Genomic DNA, 16,046 nt, shown 5'->3' with positions numbered 1-16,046 from the left:
CTTCCTTGATGCAAAGACTACTATCGAAAATGGTTTTTAAAATTGTTCAATTGTTTCCCCACCTCTGTAATTTCTAAGGGGTTCGTTTAAGCTACTATCATTTCTAGCCAACGTAGATATTGGCCAGCCTCCTTTGGCTTTTGTTATGAACTTCAGAAGTAGCTGACTGAGATTTGGTATACGTCTGATCAGTTGTTCAGTTTTGTAACGGGAGGCTATTATACATTGGGGAGGTGGCAGAAGAAACGGGTTACTGTCCATGGAGAACAATGCTAGCTCAGGAATTCTGGGAGTTTATTTTATTTTATTTTATTTTATATTTTATATTTTATTTTATATTTTATATTTTACATTTTACATTTTACATTTTACATTATTTTATATTATTTTATATTATTTTATATTATTTTATATTATTTTATATTATTTTATATTATTTTATATTATTTTATATTATTTTATATTATTTTATATTTTATATTTTATATTATTTTATATTTTATATTTTACATTATTTTATATTATTTTATATTATTTTATATTATTTTATATTATTTTATATTATTTTATATTATTTTATATTATTTTATATTATTTTATATTATTTTATATTATTTTATATTTTATATTATTTTATATTTTATATTATTTTATATTTTATATTTTATATTTATTTTATATTTTATATTTTATACTTTTTTATATTTTATATTTTATATTTCATATTTCATATTTCATATTTCATATTTCATATTTCATATTTCATATTTCATATTTCATATTTCATATTTCATATTTTATATTTTTTCACTTCACCTCACCTCACCTTACCTTACCTTACTTTATTAGCTTGTGACGAATTCAGGGTGGTGTACATAAATAAAACAATTTACTACAATTAAAATCCCAGTACAAAATATTCATCCCATTCTAGGCCGGAGTAGAATATTATAACTCAACAGCCTGCCAGCAAATCCATGTTTTTAAGGCCTTCCAGAAGGCTAGGAGGGTGTGGGAGTTGCAGATCTCTGGGAATAGTTGTATCCATGGGGCCGGAGCTGCCACAGAGAAGGCCCTTCCCTGGCCAGTCCACACGAGACCCAGAGAAGGCCAACCCTGTGGGCTCTGATCAGCCGCTGGGAAGTGTGAGGCAGAAGACGGTCACATAAATAATCTGGTCCTAAGCCATGTAGGGCTTTATAGGTGATAACCAACACCTTAAATTGCATCTGGAGACAATGGGAAGCCAATTCAGCTTGCGGAGTGATGGAGTTATGTGGGTGTACCTAGGCAACCCACAACAGCTCTCGTGGCTGTGTTCTGGATTAATTGTAGCTTCCGAACGTGTGTGATGTGTGTTCCAGATCAGAGGTCTTCAACCTTGGGCAACTCTTAAGACTTGTGGACTTCAACTCCCAGAATTCCTCAGCCAGCTTTGGAGTTGAAGTCCACCAGTCTTTTAAAAGTTGCCCAAGGTTGTAGACTCCTGTTCTAGATAACAATATTCTCTGTCCGTGCTTCCTGTGAAGAGAAAGGCAACTTGGCACCATGGCTTCCTTGTATCTGCTTGTTTCGCAAGGAACTACTTCATATTTCTGTGGCTAAGAAGAAATTGTGGATCTGGTGCTAAATGTCAGCAACGCGAAGCGCTGGGGAAGGGTGGGCCTGATCTTATGAGCCATGTTACAGTGCATGTTACTTTCTGCATTGCAGTAACCTTCCTGTTAAAGACCCTCATGTAGACAGTGCCTCTCCCGTCTATCAGGCTGTGCTTAAAACTCAAACCAAGTCTGAAGATGAGCTGGATGATTGGAGCCGCCGATCTTCCAACTTGCAGTCAAAGTCCTTCCGAGTCCTTGCTCAGATGACAGGAACTGAGTACAGTAAGTCCGGCTGGGATGCCCAGTTCACCTCTTTCGTGGAAAACCTCCTTTCTCCTCACTCTGTTGGGTATCAGTTGTCGGGGCTTGTTCACACACACACACACACACAGAGAGACAGAGACAGAGAGAGACAGATAGACAGGCAAATAGATAAACACAAAGAGATATATATAAGTTGACAATAAATAGGTGATAGCTCAATGGATGGATGGATGGATGGATGGATGGATGGATGGATGGATGGATGGATGGATGGATGGAAGGAAGGAAGGAAGGATGGATAGATAGATAGATAGATAGATTGATTGATAGATAGATAGATAGATAGATAGATTAGATAGATAGATAGATAGATAGATAGATAGATAGATAGATAGATAGATAGATAGATAGATAGATTAGATAGATAGATAGATAGATAGATTTGATAGATAGATAGATAGATAGATAGATAGATAGATAGATAGATAGATAGATAGATAGATAGATAGATAGATAGATAGATAGATAGATAGATAAATGATAGCTGATAGCTGAGATATATATTATAGATAGATGATAGATGATGGTGGTGCCAGACTGAAGGGGAAAACAAGAACTGTTGGATTACCACCACCTTATAGAACAGGAGTCTCCAACCTTGGCAACTTTAAGACTTGAGGAACTCTGGGAGTTGAAGTCCACAAGTCTTAAAGTTGCCAAGGCTGGAGATCCCTTTTATAGAAGACAAAATGTGTAGCTCAGGATTGAACCATGGGGTCTGAGTTTGCTTCATTCCTTGCAGACATTTCATTAGCAGCGTAGGTAACATCTTCAGCATTAACTATCTTCTAGCACTGATTATGCTACCCAATAATGAAACATCTGCAAAAAAACAACCAAATTCATAGAGTACCAACAGCCTCATACCACCGTCTTACGTTCTCTATAATACTTCTGAGTCTTGATGAAATTGTGGACAGTAGTCCTGTTTGAACCTTATACCTAATTGGGTCAATGGAACATGAGAATATTGTGAAAATATCAAAAGTAGCATTGATCTAATCACTTAATCCGCCCAGAACAGGGGTAGACAAACTTGGCTCTTCTATGACTTGTGGCCTTCAACTCCCAGAATTCCTGAGCCAATCATGCTTAGCTTAGGAATTCTGGGAGTTGAAGTCCACAAGTTCCACAAGTTGAAGTCCAGCAATGAGTTCCACGCTTCGACAACTCGGTTCCTGAAGTCGTATTTTTTACAGTCAAGTTTGGAGCGGTTAATATTAAGTTTAAATCTGTTGTGAGATACAGATACTTGAGAGATTCCAGTAGAGTTCCTCTATAGAGCGACCTTTCCTGATGAGAGTAAGATGTAGTTCTCCCTCCACAACTTGTAGTAAGGATTCATTCTCCATTCAGACGTCTTGCCTGGTGCTTTGCCTTCTAACATTACCAATTTTTCATCTGCAGTGCAAGACCCAGATGAAGATGCCTTGAGAAGATCAAGGTAGGCAATTAGCTACCTTCTGGCCTTCTGTTTACCGATAACAAGAACTAGCATTAATTGAATTTTTTTTTTACGCCCATTAGATATTTTTTTTTCGCCCTTAAAAAACACCCCTACTACTTCTACTCAAATCACTAAACTACAAACGTGCTTTTGGTTTAACCGGATGTCCAAAGCAAAGACCAGATCAGAACTTAGTATAATTCTAGGGAGCACTTGATGAGAAGTTTTGGTAGAAGGGTTGCGATGGGCTAACTTTGCCAGAAAGACATGGAGCACCCGCCTGCATGTGCTTTGCCCTACTCTTGGATTGCAGTTTTAACAAGCATTTATTGGGATGATGCTGGGATTAGCCTTGTTTACAATTGAGGTGCACCAATGATGTTGTTCCCAATGTTATGAACAAGACAACCAAAGAGTGTAATTGCCGATACTATATCAAAGGGGGAAAGTTTAATTCATTCCCAACAAATTTATTCGGATTGATCTTCTCAAAATACTGCGATGTGAGCCCACAGGACTGCTTTTGCTACTAGAGTGAAATGTTTGTCCATTTGCAAATATTTAGAAGCTCGGGGTTTGTTTGTTTTTAACCTATCTTAAGGTGGTTAGGACTGTATTCTTGGAACTGGCTACCAGCTTCACTTTTGTCTTGCTCTACTTTAGTTGTGAATTTTTGGAGAAGAGAAACCTCTTCTCTTATTGTCATATATCCCTGCCTTCCTGAATGTTTTCTTAGAAACAGGGCCTTTTGGTTTGTGACCTGGCTTATTTGTCCTGCCAAAGTTTCCACGATGCTAACACAAGTTGGCTTTTGTTGAGTTGTGAAGCCTGAGATTTTGGTGCCCAAGCTCCCGGTTGTCTGTAATTGTTGAAATATGTTTGCAACTACAGTGGTACGCCTCTACTTAAAAAAATTTCTAGATAACAACTGGGTGTTCAAGATTTTTTTGCCTCTTCTCAAGAACCGTTTTCCACTTACAATCTCGACCCTCCGAAACTGTAACCGGAAAAGGCAGGGAGAAGCCTCCCTGGGGCCTCTCTATGAATCTCCTGGGAGGAAACAGGGCTGGAAAAGACGGGGAGAAGCCACCCTGGGGCTTCTCTAGGAATCTTCTGGGTGGAAACAGGGCTGGAAAAGGCAGGGAGAAGCCTCCGTGGGGGCCTCTCTAGGAATCTCCTGGGAGGAAACAGGGCCTCCACCCTCCCTGTGGTTTCCCCAATCGAACGCATTATTTGCTTTTTCATTGATTCCTATAGGAAAAATGGCTTCTTCTTACAAACTTTTCTACGTAAGAACTTGGTCACAGAACGAAGTAAGTTCATAAGTAGAGGTACCACTGCGCAATTGGCTGCACGTGATGGATGACAGTTGTTGATCTAGTGGGAATTCTCCTTCTCTCTTTGGCCTTAAAAGATCTACAGACCAAGGTCTTCACTGCATATAGTAGAGTTCTTACGGAACAGAGATCTAAATTTGATAGGTTGCCAAACTTGTAAATAGAAGACATTTCTGTGTAAGAATTGTGATGCAATCTCAGCATCCCAGTTGCCCTGGGTGAAGTTTTGCGCTGCATGTACACCTGCCGTATAGGTACTGAACCAGCTCAGGACAATGTACCCATCTCATAGAGATTGCCTAAGAGTCTGGCAATAGCTGCTATTACCCCAATTCTGTTTTGAGATTTAAATTAAAATTCTGGGTGACGAGAAACATCTGGGTGATTATAGCAGCTGGCAGAACCAACCATAGATATTTTCTTTTCATAGAAAATATTGTATCTCTGCCTTAGAAATACTATCACAGCTGATGGAAGAGTTGGCTAACAACAATATCTGGGTTACTCCAATAGCAAGCAATGGATATAAACATTTCTTATTAGTGAAACCCAAAGGAATTGGATGCTAATCAAGGAACAGAGGTTAGGCTGTTGGGGAACCAGGGTGGGACTGTCTTTAGGGGGTCTTCACGGAAAGATTGGTGTGTGTGGAGGGGTTGATGACTTTGAGTCAGAGGTTGCTAACTGCCTAGATCAGCTCCAACGCGCATGCACATGCTATCCAGCCGATTTTCGGCCTTGGGCAATGCCGTTTCGCCCTCCGGAGGCTTCAGGAAGCTTCCCTAAAGACTCCAGAGTGTGAAAAATAGCACAACAGGCAAACTGGAAGTCTGTTTTTCCAAACTGGTTTTTTTCACCACTCCAGGCTTTAGTGAGGCCTGTGCCCATGCGCGGGGATGAGGGGGTTTGTACGCATGCGCAGGGGAAGTGTGTAGGTGCACATGTGTGTGGGGGAGCACATGCATAACACACCCTCTTGGCACCCAAACCAAAAAAGCTTCGCCATCATTGATATAGGTGTTTTTTTCTTTCTTTTTAAAAATTTAATAAGGGAGAGAAGGAAGGAAGGACAGAAGGGGGAAGGGGAAAAAAGAAAAAAGGGAAGGACAAGAGGAAAAGGAAGGAAGTTGGGGGAGGAAGGAAAAAGGAAGGAAGGTGTGGGAAAGGAAGGTAGGGAGAAGGAAAGCAAGGAAGAGGAAGGAAAGAAGGAAGGAAGGAAGGAAGGAGGGAGGGAAGGAGGGAAAGAGAGAAGGAAGGAAGAAAAGGGGGAAGGAGGGAGGAAGAGAGGGAAGGAAGGAAAGAGGGAGGGAGGGAAGGAGGAAGGGAGGGAAGGAAGGAGAGAGGGAAGGAAGGAGGGAGGGAGAGAGGGAAGGAAGGAAGGAAAAGAGGGAAGGAGGGAAGGAAGGAAGGAAACCATATTATATCAAAGGCAAGTACTGTATATCTGTAATGCAAAAAAGTGGCATGGCCTGGAAAAGCTTCTGTCTGTAATCTAATTTATCTTTCTCTCAACCCAAGTCAAGTTTGGGAAGCAGTAGAGACGTTCTTGAAATCATTATGCTAACAAAAGTTCTGGAAAAACAGGGTGAACCCCAAATTAATGAGATATGATTTAAATTATGGCCTGTTTTTAAGAAAATGCAATTTGCACCTAAGAAGGATTCCAAGGAGAACTGAAACAGCAGAGAGCAGGAAGAAGGATCAACCTTTCTTTCTCCTGCTGGCTTGAAATGATCTTTCAGGGTAGGAGTAAGGAGAATTCGGCTGTCACCGACCCTGCGTAGAGTTGCTTCTGCTTCTGACTTCATCCATGTAACTAATGTAGCAGAGCAGGGGGTGTCAAACTCAAAGCCCACGGGCCACAAACAGTCCACAGGGTGCTTAGATTTGGCCTGCAGAACCGGCTTGGAAACAGTGAAGGCCCATGGTACGTCTGCCAGCGAAAAACAGGCTCCCAAGCTCTGTTTTCAGCTGCCATGGCCTCCTGCAACCTTCTGCCAGTGAAAACGGAGCTTGTGGGGGCTACACATAGCTCTCCCGAACACCATTTTCACTGGCAGAGAGTTGCAGGAGGCCATGGCAGCTGTAAACGGAGTTCAGGAAGGCTGTATGCTCAGGAGGGTCTGTTTTCGCTGGCAGAGGGTTGCAGGAGGCCATGGCAGCTGAAAATGGAACTCAAAAGCCCATGTTCACTGGCCGAGCACTCAGATCACCAAAGGTACTCCTGACATGAGTGACATCAAGCTGGCCCCACCCACCTTAGCCACACATACACCGGCCCCTCGAGGTCAAACACAACCCTGATGTGGCCTGTTCCACCCCCAGTTATGAACGTAACAAACACACCATTTGAACAAACTTAATTTAATCAATGAACCACTACTAATAACTGGCTTAGCAGTGGAGACACACCCCCAAATCTGAAAGCAATCCTTTCTTGCAGAAAGTCAGCTACTTAATCTTCGTTAGCAACTGCCGCAAGTTCAAACAGTCTTAACTCAAAGCAATGCAATTAGTTCTTGCTATCTCACATAGTTTCCAAAGGCTTGGCAAAATGCCCAGGAGTCTTCCACGATAGGAAATCTGAAGCAGAGAAACAGGGATTCACAAGACACTCAAGACAGATACACGAGACGAAACTATTGTCTCCTGCAGCCTTTAAACTGCCTCTACTGTTCTTAAATAGTTGAGGGGAGTGGCCAATTAGCCCCCAGTCTTACTCCCGAGGAGACCTCCTCTGGAGTAACCATTCCTGTCTCTTGGCAGCTCTGCAAGCTCTGGCATCAAGAAGAGGAGAAACGTCTTCTTCCTCACTGCTGCTATGAAGTACTGGAGATTCTGAAGGCCCTGGCTAAACCTCTACCTCTATCACTGAGTCCTCGCCATCGTCCCCACTATCCAACGCGGGTTCCAGCTGCACAGGCCACTGGCACATCACCAAGTTGGTCTCTTCTTGAGCGGGATCCACTATCAACTGCACAACCGTGGCCCTCAATGAAATTGAGTTTGACACCCCTATACATCAGACCATCGTCCTGAATTCCTTGGGTCATTACAGTAATTTAGAATGGCCAAACTCTTCTATTTATAAGTGTGTGTGTGTGAACTGTGTTGGAAACCCCAGCTAGAGATCTGATTTGATCTGAGGTGTGTGGGGGGTTTGAGAAAAATAGAAGTCATTCATTCCCTTCTCAGTAGCACAGCCTCTTGCTTCCATGCACCACTGCGCATTGACCACAATACTTAGTCAAGATGATCAGACTTCCTGTAGAGATTTTCAGGGGAAAACAAACCCAATATCAAGGTTACAAGTAACACCCCCAACAAAAGAAGACTCCGAGGCCAAACATTCCTCAAAGTTCCATTTTATTAGAGATTGATTGATTGATTGATTGGTTTATTGGTTGGTTGATTGATTAGATTTCTATGCCACCCTTCTCACAGTGACTCAAGGCAACGTACAATATTATAAATATAGCAATACATAAATGAAATCTAATTTACTTTATAAGACAGATATAGATTGCTAAAAGTGTTAAAACCCCATATACAGACATACACACTCATCAGATTCAATCATTCATAATATTGGCCAGAGATGTTGTTGGTATGTCTCGGTGCAGCTAGGCTACGAGACCTTCGACATACGCTGAGCAGAGTTTTTAAGGAAGAGTGTGGATGTGTGACACAGCCAGTAACGACACAGACTTAGTATGCTACACAATTATTATTTACATATATACATATCTACAAGCACAAAGCAGAAATAATCAACAAACCGCACATAGCAGCACGAAGCAGAAAAATACTCCCCCCACAAGGTAAAGGGCAAAAAGGTGAATGAGCTATCTAGCGTCATCAACAGGAGAGAGTGCTGGCGCCCTCTTATGGCTAACCAGCCAAAATCCTTAAAGAGATATTGCAACTGTAAAAATACAAACTTCAATTAGTAGTTTAACATACATGGCAACCCCAAATATTGGTATCACTTGCAGGGAATATCCATTATTCCCTAATAACCGAAAGATAACCTCTCTGCTGCTACTCAAACCGATACTTGCTGCACAACGGGAAGCTAACCTAGGCGCAGAAAGCCTTCGCATTTGTGTGTGTGTGCTGTTAAACTTTTTGTTTGCTGGAGCAATTTGGAAATTTGCTGGCCCAAAGGATGGATTTCTAGCAAAAGCAGCCCTGTCAAGCCCAGCCAATTGTGGCCAAGAAAAGAGAACCAGGTGCTTCCAAATTTAAGAGCAATTCTGATTTTTTTTTTACCCCACCATCACCCCCCCCCCCCAAAAAAAGAGAGTTTGCTTTGTCCTTTGTTATTTTTTTTTTAACACAGCATTGGGAGGCAACTTAAACCCTATCTCTCCATCCCTTACCTCTCTCTCTGTCTGTCCCTCCCCCCTCTCACTCTCTCTTTCTCTTCCCCCCTCTCTCTCCTTCCCCCCCCCCTTTTCTCTTTCCACGCCACAGGGAGAGGTTTGAAACTGAACGTAACGGCCCGCGTTTTGCCAAACTGCGCAACTGGCATCATGGCCTCTCAGCGCAAATCCTTAATGTCAAGGGCTAAGTTAAGTGACCTGTGGCTCAGGTGCCCAGCTGGAAGAGGAATATAATATTAACACCTTTCCTGAGCTTAGCATAGCAGCAGCCTCCAAACACCTTGAGAAGCTAAAAACATGTTATTTGTTTTCCGATTATTATTATATTTCCCTCTTAAAGTGCTTGCCTTTGTTATTATGGTTTCTTTCATCCAGCCTGTAAGTTCTCACAATTGTAAAAGTGGCTTGATTTGGTTGGCCAATTGTCATTAAAAGACAATGTGATTCGGCTGTTACAATTTCTGGCTTTTAACCAATGTATACTGCTAAAAAAATAAATAAAGGGAACACTCAAAGAACACATCCTAGATCTGAATGAATGAAATACAGTGGTACCTCATCTTACGAATGCCTCTTCTAACGAACTTTTCAAGATACGAACCCGGTGTTTAAGGTTCTTTTGCCTCTTCTTCCAAACTATTTTCACCTTACGAACCCAAGCCGCTGCTGCTGGGATGAAGGGGTTTCTTTTTTTCCCCTTTTTTGAAGAAAGAAAAGGGAGGGGCGGCTTGGAGGGGGAAAGACTGCATTAACAGAAGTAGGAGAACAGTGTGCTTGCAGGCACTGAAAGAGTGTCTTTTGAAGAACGAAAAGGGAGGGGCGGCTTGGAGGGGGAAAGACTTTGCAGAGAACAGCGTGCTTGCAGAGGCACTGAAAGAGTGTCTTTTGAAGAAAGAAAAGGGAGGGGCGGCTGGGAGGAGGAAAGACTTTGCAGAGAACAGCGTGCTTGCAGAGGCACTGAAAGAGTGTCTTTTGAAGAAAGAAAAGGGAGGGGCACCCCCCTTGCCTTTCTTCCTTCCCACTCACCCTTTAGCCTAGCCTTGCTTCTTCCACCCGCCCCCTTTAGCTGCTCCTCCCTGCCCTCTGTTCGCCTCCCTTCTAAAGTTTGGGATTTTCCTGAAGTATTTGCACGCATTATTTGCTTTTACATTGATTCCTATGGGAAACATTGTTTCGTCTTATGAACTTTTCACCTTACGAACCTCCTCCTGGAACCAATTAAGTTTGTATCATGAGGTACCACTGTATTCTCATTGAATACTTTGTTCTGTACAAAGTTGAATGTGCACAACAGCGTGTGAAATTGATTGTCAATCAGTGTTGCTTCCTAAGTGGACAGTTTGATTTCACAGAAGTTTGATTTACTTGGAGTTATATTGTGTTGTTTAAATGTTCCCTTTATTTTTTTTGAGCAGTGTATATTGAATGGGGAAGTGGGTATATAGATATATATATAGAGAGAGAGAGAGAGAGAGCCAGATTAAATCTCTGTTGCTATAGAATATTGATTAAAGAATATTGGGATTCAGAAGTTGGAAGAGAAATGTATTGTATCTAGAACTTGGGTCAACACTCAGGGGTCCCCAAACTTGGCAACTTTAATAAAGACTTGTGGACTTCAACTCCCAGAATTCTCCAGCCAGCATAGCTTTCCTGAGTTTCAACTCAGCTGTTGGCTGGCTGGAGATTTCGGGGAGTTGAAGTCTACAAGTCTTAAAGTTGCCAAGTTTTGAAGACCTCTGCTCTAAGATCTCTCCGTTGCAGAATTCATTTAGGCCATATTGATACGGATAGTCCTCAACTTATGACTGCAATTGAACCCAAAAATTGTGTTGCTATGGGAGACATTTGTTAAGTGATTTTTGGCTCATCTCACAACCTTTCTTGCCACGGTGGTTACCAAGTAAATCCCTGCAATTGTTAGGTTATTAATCTGGTTGGTAAGTGAATCTGGCTTCCCCATTGAGTTTGCTTGTCGGAAAGTGGCAACGGGCGATCCCAGGACCCCTGGACACTGCAACCATCAGAAATATGAGTCAATGGCCAAATGTATGAATTTTGATTACGTGACCACTTGATTATTTTCAGAAGTCACTTTTATCTGTGCCGTTGTGTAACTTGGAGGCATCACTAAATGAACCGTTGTAGGTTGAGGACTACCTGTATTCTGGGCTAATTCACATTGTATGTTGGGCATGTTGAAGGGGGCGGGATTTATTACATCACATCCAGAGGTGGGCTGCTAAGGTGGAACGGTGACATGCTCGCTCCCGCGGCTCTAAGTGGTAGCGGAGTCCACTGCAATTAGGCTACTGCACCTGGACAGGTAGCAAAATGATGCACATCTCCGTGCGTGATCTCGCTATGTGCCCAGGTGCGTGATCTCGCTACGTGCCCAGCATAATTGTGCTGGACTCGCTAGTCTGTGTTCTGTCGGGCTCTCTGGTAGAATCCTCCCAAAAATTCACAGGTACAAATTTCAGACACACACACATTTGAAAATTTAAAACAATGTTCTTTATAATGAAAAGTCACTTAAACTAAGCCCTCTTTTGGTATAGCAAAGAGCATTCGTCTCCAAACAAACTGGTAATTTGTACAAGTCCCTTATCAGTTCTGTGATACTTAGCTTGCAGCTGTGAGGCAATTCACAGTCTTTCTTCTTTCACAAAGTGAAACACACTTTGCTCTGGTTTAGTTTCAAAGCAGGGAAAAATCAGCACACAAAAGGTCAAAGTCAGTAAAGCAGTCACGAAACACAACGATCAGATAATCCTCCACAATGGCCAAACCCACAGGTTGCTATTTATAGCAGCCTCACTAATGACCACAGCCCCACCCAACCACAGGTGGCCTCATTTTCTTTGATAATAATCTCTCAGTTGTTGTTGCCTATGCATGGCTCTCCACATGCCTGGCTGTATCATTAACTCTTGTTCTGAATCCAAGGAGGAGCTACATAATTGATCTCCTTCTGAGCTGTCTGCCCCACTCTCCTCCTCCCTGTCACTCATGTCTTCTTGGTCAGAGGAGCCTTCATCAGCAGATTCCACCGGAGGCAAAACAGGCCTGCAGCATGTGGATGTCTCCCCCACATCCACAGTCCTTGGGGTAGGAGCTGGGCCAGAGCTAACCACAACAGTCTGTGCGTGATTTTGCTATTTGCCAAGGTGCAGTAGCCTAATTGCACTGGACCCCACTAGCACTCAGAGCCATGGGGGCGAGCACAGGTCACCGTTCTACCTTAGCAGCCCACCTCTGGTCACATCACTGTGAATAGACAGCGTTAGGAAGCAGTTAGTTCAAAAGTATAGAAGCAAAAGGCAAATTGGCCTGAAAGAAATACAGTATATATAAGATAATTCATGCACTGCATTGTTGACAGCCTGGTGTAACTTTTAGACAATGTTTTGCTTTTCGTTGTATTGCAGCTGCTTTCAAAGTTACTTCTCTTGTATATAGCGGTGTGGTTTTATCTGAAATAAAGAATCTCAAAACAGATTACCGTATTTGCCTTTTTACCCAAAGTCCCTTAATTTATTGTTCTCTTTGATGTGGAATCGGTTGCTTCTTTTCATTGCACACTGTGAACTGAAAAAAATCGAAGGCAATGAAAATCAGAACAGGCAGAAAATATTTGGGTTAATAGTCGGTTGAAACAGAGAGTTTTATTCTCAGTTGCCACTAAAGCCTTGTGGGTTTTATGCAAACTAACGTCCATTTGTTCAGTTTGTGGCCTTCAATGTTTTCCAGGCAGTCATTGTTCGAGGGAATGCACACACAAATTAGGTGCGTACTGTTGAAATGGGGTGGGTAGGGGAAGAATCAGAGTTATAAAATAGTTTTATACAGTATCTTTCCTTTCCTCTGCAAATATTTTTTTTAAATTAGATTTGTATGCCACCTCTCTCCAAAGACTCGGGGCAGCTCAAAACAGCATATAAAAAACAGTATAACAATGGGACAAATCTAATAATAAAATATATAAAAACCCCAACAATTAAAAACCATACAGCACATACCCACCAAACGTGAAATATAATAAGCCTGGGGGAGATGTCTTAGTTCCCCCATGCCTGGCGATATAGGTGGGTCTTGAGTAACTTGTGAAAGACAAGGAGGGTGGGGGCTGTTCTAATCTCCGGGGGGGAGTTGATTCCAGAGGGCCGGGGCCGCCACAGAGAAGGCTCTTGCCCTGGGGCACGCCAAACAGCATTGTTTGGTCGACGGGACCTGGAGAAGGCCAACTCTCTGGGACCTTATCGGCCACTGGGATTCGTGCGGTAGAAGGCGGTTCCGGAGGTAATCTGCATTAATTCCTCCACACTAAATATTAGCCATGCTTGAGCAATAATTACATTTCTTAAAATCTCTAGATTTGGGACACTTTGATTTTTAACTGAAGGACCTTCTTTTTTCCTTGCCTAAATGTGCTGGGGGTTTTCTAAAAAAAAAAATCTGTTTATTTTTTTAAGACTGCTCAATCAGATGGAAGCCATTCGGCTGTTTGCAAAAATGAATCTTTTGCAAATGAATTGGGACCTTATCGGCCGCTGGGATTTGTGTGGTAGAAGGCGGTTGGCACAACCTGAACTCTTTCCTGCTTACAGGGTTACACTCAGGGGTGGGCTTCCAAAAATGTTAATAGGGGTTTTGCCCTCCCTGGGCTGCGGAGTCTTTCCTCGAGGGAAAATGATCTTCCCAAACTTCCAGTAGGGCCGTTTTTTGCCCTCACGAGCAGTGAAGGGCTATCAAAATCTTTACTGGCACACTGTGAGCGTGGTTTATGCAGGACGCCCTGCATTTTCTTTCAACATCTTTCAGTGCAAATTGGGTGCCCTGGGGTGGAGCTCCATTTTTGCTACTCCACTGCATTCCTCTCCCCATCCGGGCAGAAGCCCACCCTTGTTCACAAGCCTTCGTGCACATCTGCATTTATCTGAATCATGCGCAGTTCGGAGAACCCCCAAAATCCCATTACTGGCTGTCTCCACCCCATCCCTCCCAGGAGTCCCCCTGTGAACAGTTGCCTAGCTCAGCTCCAAAACGGGTACACTGCGAAACTCTGCATTGCATTATGTCCTGGACATCTCTCATGCTAGTTTTTGCGCTAAAATGTGTTCCTCTCCCAGCACAATAGAATAGAATAGAATAGAATTTTATTGGCCAAGTGTGATTGGACACACAAGAAATTTGTCTTGGTGTACAGTGTTCCCTCGATTTTCGCGGGGGATGCGTTCCGAGACCACCCGCGAAAGTCGAATTTCTGCAAAGTAGAGATGCGGAAGTAAATACACCATTTTTGGCTATGGACAGTATCACAAGCCTTCCCTTAACACTTTAAACCCCTAAATTACCATTTCCCATTCCCTTAACACCCATTTACTCACTATTATTACTGGTACTCACCATTGAATAAGGCACTTAGTGATCCTGATATTTATAAAAATAATTATTTATTAACAATAATTATTGTTTTTGTTATTTATTTGCAAAAATTATTAGTTTGGCGATGACGTATGACATCATCAGATGGGAAAAACCGTGGTATAGGGAAAAAAACGCGAAGTATTTTTTAATTAATATTTTTTGAAAAGCCGTGGTATAGGCTATTCGCAAAGTTCGAACCCACGAAAATCGAGGGAACACTGTAATTCATATAAGTAATCTTATATCTATTTTTCCATTAAACATTTTGTCCCCAAGAGATAGCTCTTTTTAATTGTTGATGGAGTGTACATTAATCACTTTATCCTTTTTTTCTAGCCCACAATAGAACATATCCCAACATTTATAGAATTCGGACTCTTCCTTGTTTTTTATTTCCAGCGTTAATTTGTCCATCTTTGCACATGTTGTAATTTTTTCTATTATCTCCTCCTCCTGTGGCACCGTTTCATTTTCCCAGTGTTGTGCAAATGTTAGCCTAGCTGCCGTTGTTATGTGTAGGACCAGATATAACTGATATATCGCAACATTTCTATGCATTGATCTGTCATATCCTACGGTCAAGACAGGCTTACAAAAGAACTCTTACATAAATTGTCTGTGTGTGATATTTGCCTCGCTGTAGCAGAATGCCCTGTTCCCTGTGGGTTGATAAGAAAACTTTGAGGCCAGCCAAAATGTTTCTTGCAGCTGGCTGAAAATAAAGTGATGGGTCATTTCTACCAACCCAGGTTTTATTTAGGACCTACTTACTTGGCCCATGATATGAGCACCGACATCTTTGAAAACTGCATCGGTTGCCGATTGGTTTCTGGGCACGATTCAAAGTGTTGGTAATGACCTATAAAACCCTACAAAACCGTGGTATAGGCTATTCGTGAAGTTCGAACCTGCGAAAATCGAGGGAACACTGTATATGCTCTCAGCGTACATAAAAGAAAAAGATACATTTGTCAAGAATCATGTGGTGCAACACTTAATGATTGTCATAGGGGTCAAACAAGCAATGACTTTGTCCTGTAGGCAGAACCATATCTGCTGGCAAGTGAACAGTTGCCCTAGCTCAGCTCCAACATGCATGTGTGTGCCGGCGAACTGATTTTTGGCTTGCACAGAGGCTCTGGGAGGGCGTTCATAGTTTTGGTCACCACACTATAAAAAAGATGTTGACACTCTAGCACAAGTACAGAGGAGAGCCGCCAGGATGATTTAGGGGACTAGAAGCTAAAACATACGGTGAATAGTTACAGGAACTGGTCGTGCCTAGTCTAGTGAAGAGAAGGACCAGGGGAGACATGATAGCAGTCTTCCGATATTTGAGGGGCTGCCACAGAAAGAAGGAGGTCAACCTATTTCCCAAAGCACCAGAAGGCCAGACATGGAATAATGGATAGAGGCTGACCAAGGAGAGAATTCAACCTAGAAATAAGGAGGAATTTTCTGACAACAATTTTCTGAGAACAATCCACCAATGGAACAGAAGTTGTCTTTGGAAGTTGTGGGT

At 42.2% G+C, this 16,046-nt stretch overlaps 1 protein-coding gene across 4 annotated transcripts in view; it reads left to right on the top strand.

The window, feature by feature from the left end:
* LDB3 (LIM domain binding 3) overlaps positions 1–16,046 on the top strand; it is a 187,111-nt gene that overhangs the window by 105,937 nt on the left and 65,128 nt on the right. For 3 of the 4 annotated variants that reach the window (XM_070752050.1, XM_070752049.1, XM_070752048.1), the window contains exons 6-7: positions 1,714–1,883; positions 3,333–3,369. The exons of the other annotated variant lie outside the window; for it this stretch is intronic. In XM_070752050.1, coding sequence (XP_070608151.1) covers positions 1,714–1,883; positions 3,333–3,369 — 207 coding nt within the window. The remainder of the gene's footprint in view (positions 1–1,713; positions 1,884–3,332; positions 3,370–16,046) is intronic. 4 annotated transcript variants of the gene reach the window in all.

The sequence above is a fragment of the Erythrolamprus reginae genome, chromosome 5 (genome assembly GCF_031021105.1).
Source record: "Erythrolamprus reginae isolate rEryReg1 chromosome 5, rEryReg1.hap1, whole genome shotgun sequence".
In the NCBI taxonomy this organism is placed as follows: Eukaryota; Metazoa; Chordata; class Lepidosauria; order Squamata; family Dipsadidae; genus Erythrolamprus; species Erythrolamprus reginae.
Note: the sequence above shows the minus strand (reverse complement) of the source record. Positions and strands in the feature narration are given on the sequence as shown.